General features: G+C 41.5%; 1 protein-coding gene across 1 annotated transcript in view; it reads left to right on the forward strand.

Moving 5' to 3' along the window:
- Nucleotides 1-1,519, forward strand: part of SLC38A11 (solute carrier family 38 member 11) — a 50,095-nt gene extending 48,576 nt beyond the window's left edge. Inside the window, exon 12 of the mRNA XM_036422183.2 lies at nucleotides 1,123-1,519. Within this exon, the coding sequence (XP_036278076.1) occupies nucleotides 1,123-1,416 (294 nt within the window). The 3' untranslated portion in view covers nucleotides 1,417-1,519. The remainder of the gene's footprint in view (nucleotides 1-1,122) is intronic.
- Nucleotides 1,520-10,244: the final 8,725 nt, after the last annotated feature.

The following is a 10,244-nucleotide window of genomic DNA, read 5'->3' on the forward strand; positions in this document are numbered from 1 at the left end:
TCCCCTCAGGTTAGACTTCTCCACAAGCTAGTGTTGGGGAGGGCAAATGAGTCACAATCATTTTGAAGCATCCATCTTATATAAAAACTGCTGTTTGAAATTTTAACCCTTCTATTTGGCTTCTATAAATGCTTAAATAATAAGGGTAATAAAACTACTCCCACTTCAGAGATGCTGTTAAACCTTCCCTGGACAAAATTATCAGTGCTGACACCAGGCCAGGCCTTTGGTTGAGGTCTCAAGGCCCCAGCACATAGGGGCTCTTTAAGAACTTGCAAAGGATGCCGAAAATACCCCATATTTGGGAGACAAAGAAGGTAAAAACATATAAACAGGGAAAATTCCTCCATGTTGGGGCCCAGAATTTGAGAGACATTTTCCTCTGGACCTGTGCGAATAAATGTAATTCCATCTCTCTAAGTATTGCTTGGTTCTTCTACAGTTTTCTGTAACAATTTAGGTTCTACTGTCAATTTTCTAGGGTAATTAACGTGTTTCATTTTACTTAAAAGATGATTTAGAAATATGATTTCATGTTGAGTGCCCTTAGGGCTATAGTTATTCTTTCTCAAATAGGCTCCTACTTTTATACAAACTCAAGTAAAAAAAAAAAAAAAAAAATGATATGCCCTACATGCATCCCAATAGTTTCCTCTCAAACACAATGACAAAGAGATCTTTTAGATTTAAATGGAATAGTAGATATAGAATAATTTGTATAAGGTATTATGATATAATGAAAATATAGAAAAATTCAAGAGTTTTCCAGAAGTCAGTTTTACCATCATTTTTATGTTCTGATTATCTTTCTAGTCTTAATAATTTTATTTTATCTTATTCAATATAATTTTATTTATTTTACTGAATTATACTTTAATCTAATATATATATATATTTACTCTTATTTCACTCTCTCTTTTGTAAATATGCCACTAGAAAACAAACAACCCTATTTCTAAATTTATTTGGGGATTTTTTTTTTCTTTCCTTTGAGTTAACCAAACCTACCTAACTTTTAATATGTGCAATGACAAATATATTATGTAAATGTTTTTAAAAACTGTCCAAGGAATGTCCCATTCGATAGATAACTTTATCTCATTTCTCATTTTCAATACGCAGGGTGTGCTTTGTGCAGCTCCCCTAATCTTTATCATCCCATCAGCATGTTATCTGAAACTGTCTGAGGAACCGAGGACACACGCCGATAAGATTATGTCCTGTGTCATGCTCCCCGTCGGTGCCACGGTGATGGTTGTGGGGTTCATCATGGCTGTGACAGATCCGAAGGACTGCACGCATGGCCAGGAAATGTTCTACTGCTTTCCTGACAATCTCTCTCTCACCAACATCTCAGTTTCTCCTTTCCAACTGACAACTCAACTTTCACATTTAAACATCAGTACCTTTCCATGAGTTGACTGCTTTACAAAATATGTACATCTTCATAGACTTCTTAACCACATAATAGCATTCACACATATTTTACTGCCTGTGTTATAAAATTATTACCTTGGCATTTATTAAGACCTGGCTTTCCTTATTCTTTAGCTCAATATGAAATATAAAAAGAAAAAGAAAATCCATTTTATCTTAAACTGGGACAAAATAAATGTTTTGTTTTACTGACTGCTGCACTAATCTTAATTTCAGAAGGAAAGTGAAGTCTTTGACATTTGCTGTCATCCTCTCAAAGCGTTATTCTTGTCTTTAATACTAGAGGCTCGGCACACAAAATCATACGGGTAGGGTCCCTAAGCCTAAGCCTCCATCTTCTGCTCGTTCATCAGTCCCCAGGCCGAATGCTGCCTCTGCTGTCAGACTGTCAGGCTGTTAGATCTCCTACTCATCCCTGGCTGCTCAGGGGCCCTGGCCTGTGAGAAAGCAGGCACTGGCGACTTCATCTCCATGCGCCTGTGCCAGGCTGACCGCTGGTGGAACGCACTGCCCGCTTGGGCCCACTCATGTGAGCACCACTGCAGCCATTACTGCTGCCACCCGTGCCACTGCTGCTGGGGCTTGAGGCACTGATGGAAGCTGTGGGGCACACCTGTGACCTACCCGCCCCGAGCAACCCAAGCAGGCAGCACGTTCCATCAGTGGCCAGCCTGGTGCACATGCATGGAGGTGAAGTCGCCAGCACCTGCTGTCCTTGAAGCCTGAGCCCCCGAGCTGGTGATCCCAATTGCCTGACAGCCAGCTTGATCCTCCCACCACCCACCCCGATTACCCTGTTTACCATTGCTGATCCATTGGAGCCTGCAGGCCATGGGCAGGGACCAAGAGGTCAGCTGTTCAGCCGGCAGAGCAGTCCCCAGTCACGCCCCACCCACTCGCAGGCTGTAGGGGGCAGAGACTGAGAGGTAGTCATTGCCACTTAATGGTGACTGGTCATTTGGTCATCCTAGTCATCACAGACACTGGCTTTTTATATAGAGAGACTAGAGGCCTGATGCACAAAGATTCGTGCAAGAATGGGCCTTCCTTCCCCTGGCACCTCCTTCGCTCCAGTTGGAGCCACTTTTCTGCCTTCCCATGCTGCCCAGAGGCTCAGAGCAGTTGGGGCGTGCAAAACGCCTGCATCATTGCCATGGTGACGATGCAAGCATCCCACCCCTGGCTGCTAGGCACCTGTGTATGCAAATTAACCCACTGCCTTTGTTGGGTTAATTTGCATACTCCTGATTGGCTGGTGGGTTCGCGAAGGTACGATCAATTTGCATCTTTTCTTTTTATTAGTGTAGATGTGAGACAACATATTCTTCTTTCAAATAAGTGGATGGTTGCTGGTATAAATTTTGTATGTTTGTCTTTTATGAAAAACAAACAGACAAACAAAAAAGCCTGCAATTTTTGTCAAGGCTATGGAATTGAAGGGAAGAGAAGGGAAACTGTTAGAGAGTAAATATTCTGAAAGCAAAATGAAGCTCTCATTATGATTTCAGCAGCATCCCTTGTTTAGAAGGAAATGAATCCCTGGAGAAATGAGTAAGGTCCTTGCTGTGTTAAGAGCATGAATAATAAACTGGATTTATGGAGCGAGGTATGTGAGGAATCAATATACCTCCCAACTTTTGATCTTGTGAGAATACAATGGTAGTGCCATTAAATAAATTATAAATTATGTAACAGGAGGAGAAAACCACACAAGTTGTTCTGAGGTAGAAGCCCAATAGATCATTTTGCATCAGTTTTGGGCCTGGGTTGAATTCGAAGTGCTGGCAGGAATGTACAACTGGAAGCTGAACTTTCAGACAAGAAGCCTGCAAGAACAATCAGGGCAACAGAAATGGCATTCGCACTCCTTCCAGAGGCGGGGCAGGGTGGGTGGGGGAGTTCCTCAGAGGCATTCATGGGAGCTTTGGTTGCCTGGATTCTCCAGAAGCAGACACTGAGATGGGTTTGGCATGCAGGGTATTTATTAGGGATCACAGCTAATGGGAGCGAAGAGGAGACCAGGATTGGGAGGGCAAAGTGGACCTGCAGTGCAGACTAACAGAGCCTCAGCCAGGTCCGTAGGGAGTGGGGAGCATTCCTGGCCCATCAGAGTTTCCCTGTTCAGGAGAAATGGCCGGCTTTAGCACCACCGCCTCTGTCAGTCCTTGAAGGTGGGCTCCAAGGGAAGGAGGAGCCCTTGGGCCAGGCAGCTCTTTGCAGCCAACCAAACCCTAAAGCAACTGAGAGCTGGAGGCTGTCTGCCGGTAGCTGGGGCACCACATGTTTCTTTGTAGGGGGTCTGGGAGGCACAGCTATGTGCACCACAGCTGACCTCAGTTTTAATTAGGATTTCTTACATCTGCCTCTTTTTTTTAATTTAAATCTTCACCTGAGGATATGTTTTTATTGATATGAGAGAGAGAAAGGGTGAGAGAGACAGAGACAGAGAGACAGAGAGAGAGAGAGAGAGAGAGAGAGAGAGAGAGAGAGAGAGAGAGAGAGAGAAAGAGGGAGAGAGAAACATTGATCCATTGCCTCCCATATGTGCCCTGGCTGGGGATCAAACCCACAACTTGGGTATGTGCTGTGACAGGGAATCGAACCAATGACTCTTTGGTGCACAGGACAATGCTCCAATCAACTGAACCACACTGTCCAAGGCAGGAAATGAGGATTTCATGTCTTTATATCTATGACTCTTTTATTTTTTTCCAATTATAATTTACATTTAATATTATTTTGTATTAGTTCCAGGTGTACAGCATAGTGATTGGACAAGTATATACTCTATAACAGCAACCTTGACCCACAGGTTGAGAACTGCTACTCCAGAGCCCAAGACCATTGGAAAACACAGATATTAACATTATGATTCATAAAAGTAGCAAAATTACGGTTATAAAGTAGCAATGAAAATAATGTTATGGTTGGGGGTCACCACAACATGAGGAACTGTATTAAAGGATCACGGCATTAGAAAGATTAGAAAGGTTGAGAACCATTGCTCTACAAAGTGTTCCCTCAATATTTCCAGTACCACCTGGCACCATTCTATGACAATTTTTTAAAACATAATTTGGGACCATCTGGGTGGCTACCTAATATCAAGTATCATCCAAGATTTTATTTCTCACCTTTTCGTTTATATTTCAATCAAGTTGACAATTCACAGTATTATATTAATTATTGCCAAATACTGAGACAACATCACAGAGTTAATACATACATACATGGTGTACAAATCACAGGCAAAAAAAAAAAAATCCACAGAAAGTATATAAAGGAGAGTTTCACAGTCATTTGAATAAAGAAGTGGTGAGAGTTGAGTTATCGTGTGTCTAGAATAGTAAGAAAGGCCCTTTGAAAGCTAAGGAAGCTGCACCTTAGCAGGCAGATCCATGCTCAAGCTTAGAGTGGTGATTTTGCTTCAATTAAACAATTTAAATTCTTTTGGCTATAAAGATTTCCTATATTTAATGTGTAGATTTTACAGTCACTCAAGAATCATAAGGTTATGTATTAATAGTTCGTGGCTATTTTTAGATTGCTCCATGTTTTGGTAAAATAACAAAAATTCTTTCATTCCATACTGAGGGAATGTAAGAAAAAAAAAATTTAGCAGCCTATCTCTACATTACTCAAGACTGAGAAACACTGACCTACATAGTTATTAGATAAGATCATGAGAGATGAGATTTCCAAGAATGTACGAAGAGAAGCACGTCAAGGATAACGTAATTTAGCACTTAACTGCCTATTATCTGATACTTTCGTTATGATTTCAGATACATTAACCTTCATTCTTCAAGTCAGTTGAAAGTTTCTGATAGGAACTGAGTGCTACATTAAGGCCTAATAAGTATTTGTTCTGTTTTTGTTGTTGTTTTGTTTTTTTTCTGAGTCAACGGTAGAACAAGACTGCCTTGGATGCAGTTATCGTACTTTTAAGGTATGATAGAATAAATCTTATAATCTCCCATCTGTTTTGCAAGAATATCTGTCTGTTTCATTATTTTGCCACCATTCAGAACTTTAAGAAACCCCCAATCTATTTTCTACCTCAGTGAGATTTCAAATAAACTCATGCCCTCTCTGCTAATTCTTGTTCTTAACAAAACAACTTGAGATTTTTAAACCAATTTTTGAAGTTGTCACTACATTTGAACTTATAAAATGCTTAGTTTTTAAAGAGGGGAGGAAATGATATCTTTATACACTGATGCCAACACCCAACAATACAACAATACATTTCCTTTAAGGCTATAGATGGAATTGCATCTGACTAACATAAATTGGGTCCTCGTCCATGTCACTGATAATGGGATATTTCATCTCAATCCTAAAGTCAACCATTTTTTAAATATCAGAACAGGTAGACTGCCTTGCCTCTGACTGTTTCCAATGGTGTCAAGCAATAATCGTTGCTTTTTGTCTTTCTTAAAAGACTCTGAAGTCCAGGTTACCCAACTAAAAAAATTTTGATTACTCCTCTGCTGCACACAGCTACTCAGATAAAGATTAATTTATTGGTCAGAGGAAGCCTTATTCTGGTTTGCTTGCTGCAGTGCTAGTCTTCCTTTTAGTAGCACTGGCCCCTGACAGGACCTGGTATTGGCCATATGCCAAGACTGGCTCCAGCATGGACCAGCCAGTGACCAGGTGCGTTAGGTACCCTATATGCTTCACTGACTGTGGTGGGGTAATAATTAACTACATTAAACAGGCTCCTTTAAGAATTTATAATTACTCTAAAAAAGATATAAAGGATTTGCCTGGATAATAGAGCAAACTGAGTGGATTAGAAACACCACGAGCTAAAAAACCCCTGGACTAGGAGAGAAAGACAGGAGTACAATCATCCGCTAAAGCAGCAGGTTCTCAAATTTTCACGTGCCCAAATCACCTGGAGGGCCTGTGAAAACACACATTGCCTGGCCTCACCTCCAGGGTTTAGGGTTGAGAAGTTACCTTAGGAGTGAGGCCTGAGAATTTACATTTCGGAAAAGTTCTCAGAAAGGTGATGGTGCTGCAATTGAATAAGGTAGAAGGTTGGACATAAGGGAGATGCTAGCTGGGGCCATCTGTTGAGAGGCTGAGCAAAATACAAGCAAGATGTAGAAATACCACATGGAGCTCAGGGAAGCAACAGGCTGTAGGCAGGTGGGAGAGCTATTGGCACTTACTAAGTGTATTCATTCTTTGTGCCTTTGAAAAATCATTTGGTATGCTTACTGAGGGGAGAGGAGGAACCAAGATGGTAAGGTTCGTGAAGAGTTAGAGGAGAAGAGAGTTAACATAGAAGAAAATAGATATTATAATATAAAGTCAACACAGCTGCAGTGGTTAAATTGAAAGCCTGGCTCAGAACCTATGTGTGTTCAGGGAAAATTACCTGCGCTTCTCAGTTCTTAATATGAGAAGAAAGAAAATACACCAGACTAAACTCTCAACGGAATGTCTTAATTGGAAAATTACTCAGGGAACAGCAGTAAAACTGAGGTATACTCATCATGCAGATAAAAATTCATGTAGCTGTCTTTTATAGGATACTTTCATAGATGTTTGCTCTTCAAAACAAAAGATTGCCAGTAAATTTAGCTTTGGAAATTTTATTATATTATATATTTACTAGAGGCCTAGTGCACAAAATTCATGCACAGGATTCATGCACCCAGCCTGCACCCTCTCCAATCTGGGACCCCTCAAGGGATGTCTGACTGCCTTCTCACAACCCAGGACTGCTGACTCCCAACTGCTCGCCTGACTGGCTTCCTAATTGCTCCTAACTGCTTCTGCCTGCAAGCCTGATCACTCTGTAACCATTTCTCTGCCAGCCTGATTGATGTCTAACTGCTCTCCTGCCAGACTGATTGACCCTAACTGCCCTCCCCTGCAGGCCTGGTCACCCCTAATTGTCCTCCCCTGCAGGCCGTCCCCCCAAATGCTCTCCCCTGCAGGCTTGGTTCCCTCCAACTGCCCTTCCTTGCAGGCCCAGTTGCCCTCAACTGCCCTCCCTTGTAGGCCTGGTCCCTCTCAACTGGCCTCCCCTGCTGGCCTGATCATTCACAACTGTCCTCCCTTGCAGGCCTGGTCCCTCCCAACTGCTCCCCCCTGCTGGCCATCTTGTGGCAGTCCCTCCCAACTGCTCCCCCCTGCTGGCCATCTTGTGTTCTCATGGGGGCAGCCATCTTTGACCACATGGGGGCAGCCATCTTGTGTGTTGGGGTGATGATCAATTTGCATATTACTCTTTTATTAGATGGGATAGAGGCCTGGTACACAGGTGGAGCTAGCTGGTTTGCCCTGAAGAGTGTTCCAGATCAGGGTGGGGGTTCCCTTGAGGCATGGAGTGGCCTGGGTGAGGGGCCAGTGGTAGTTTTCAGGATGGCCATGCCCTTCGGCAACCCAAGCAGGAGGCCCTGGTGTCTGGGATTTATTTATCTTCCATAATTGTAACTTTGTAGCTTTGAGTGGAGGCCAGGGAAGGCCAGGGCAGGCAGGAAGCTTGGCTTCCTCCATCGAAGGGGGAAAACCAAGTCTGGCTGGCTCCTGTGTTGGGGTGATTTGCATACTCACTCCTAATTGGCTGGCGGGTGTGGCTTGGCATAGAGGAGTGATGGTTAATTTGTATGTTTCTATTTTATTAGAGTGGATAGCAACATGTTAAATGCTTTATTATTTTTATTTATTTATTTATCTTTTAAATATATTTTATTAATTTTTTTTTTACAGAGAGGAATGAGAGGGCTAGAGAGCTAGAAACATCTGATAGAGAGAATCATCGATCAGCTGCCTCTTGCACACCTCCTACTGGGGATGTGCCCACAACCAAGGTACATGCCCTTGACCAGATTCGAACCCGGGACCTTTCAGTGCGCAGGCCGACGCTCTAGCCACTGAGCCAAACTGGTTTTGGTGCTTTATTATTTTTTTAAAGGGCACATACAGATTTAGTCTGTCCTGCCTTCCTAACTCCCATTTAACGCTAGTCCTTACCGCCTCACACCTAAACTACCTGACCATTCTTCCTTCAGGCTCTTCTCCCTTCAAGATGATTTTATGCATCACTTCAAGAATTATCTTATCAAATGTATGCTTTGATAATACCACTTTCTTTTGCTCCAAAGCTTTCCATGAAACTCTTTCACTTACAGGATAAAGTACAAACTCCATAGCCTATATTTATTCAAAGCTTTCATAATATGACCTCAATGTGTCATTCTGGCCTTCTCTCTCATAACTGCAGGAAGAGAACCCTTATTCTAAGTCACATAGCCAAAGCATTACTTTATCCAAACTGCTCAGTATCCCTTTAGCCTTTGCCCCTGAATTCTTGACATTTTCTTATCTGAAATGTCCATCCCCCGCTTTCCTCTTTCAAAATTCTATCAGTCCTTTCATCTTCTTTCTCCCTGTGCCATGCCTGACAACTGTAGCTGCAATTTAGTTCTTTGTCCTTTGCAATTCTGTCATCCTCATAGTTATATGAAGTACCTTTTCTGCCCAACCAGACTAAAAGTTCCTTGAGGATAGACGATGTTTGTTTTTAAAATATATTTTTATTCATTTCAGAGAGGGAGAGAGAGAGGGAGAGAGAGAGAGAGAGAGAGAGAGAGAGAGAGAGAGAGAGAGAGAGAGAGAGAGAGAGAGAGAGAGAGAGAGATCAGTGATGATAATCATTGATTGATGGCCTCCTGCATGCCCCAAACTGGGGATTGAGCCCACAACCCAGGCATGTGCCCTGACTGCAAATTGAACCATGACTTCCTGGTTCATAGGTCAATGCTCAACCACTGAGTCATGCTGGCTGGGCCAGACAATGTGTTTTAAAGTCTCTTTTTATTCTTTATAGCCCATGGCATGGTACCTTGAATGCAGTAAGCACTTAAATATTTGAAGAAAGAGTGATGGTATAAAATGGTTAATTATACCAAGAGCCATACATATTATTTTATTAGATTATTCTAGCTATAATGATTGTCATTAGCAATTTAACGTTATGCATTTGTCCAACAAGCTGATTTATATAAGTAAGTTGGCTTCCTTCTTTTGTTTTATTATGAAAAAAACCTACAGAGAAATATTCTGAAATTCTTAAAAATATCTTCAAGTACATAACAGTCAGTACACATCTCTTTACTTGTTCTGACTGCTAAATAAAACATTTACTTTATCTTATTAAATTGTAAGCTCCTTGAACCTAAGACTATGTCATATTTAATTGTGGTTTTTGGGAATTTTTTTTCCCCACTGTATGCTCATTTTACTCATTCAACCTGACTGATAAGCTGAAACCGGTTTGGCTCAGGGGATAGAACACTGGCCTGCAGACTAAAAAGTCCGAGGTTCAATACCGGTCAAGGGCATCTGCCTTGGTTGAGGGCACATTCATGGTGGGGGGTGTGCAAGAGGCAGCTGATCAATGATTCTCTCTCATCAATGTTTCTAACTCTCTAACCCTCTCTCTTCCTCTCTGTAAAAAATTAATAAAATATATATTTTTTAAAAGAGATGACTGATAAACATTAAATCACTTGAATTTATCTAAGTTAGATGTATTTAACTTAAATGTATACCTCACCAAGAAAACTTACATTAACCCATTCATTTAATATTATTTGTAAAAAAAAAACCCAAAAAACAAACAAAAGAAACACACAAAAAACAAAGTGTCAAAACTTTAAACTGAGATGTATTTATGGTTTCGGTGTAATTATCACTTTGCTCAATCTCAGCAGACAGCTCCGTAATTTGATTGAGTACTAAAAACAAGAGGTGGTTACACCTCAGGCAACAGATCACTATGC

The sequence above is a fragment of the Pipistrellus kuhlii genome, unplaced genomic scaffold, assembly GCF_014108245.1.
Source record: "Pipistrellus kuhlii isolate mPipKuh1 unplaced genomic scaffold, mPipKuh1.p scaffold_m20_p_7, whole genome shotgun sequence".
NCBI lineage: Eukaryota > Metazoa > Chordata > Mammalia > Chiroptera > Vespertilionidae > Pipistrellus > Pipistrellus kuhlii.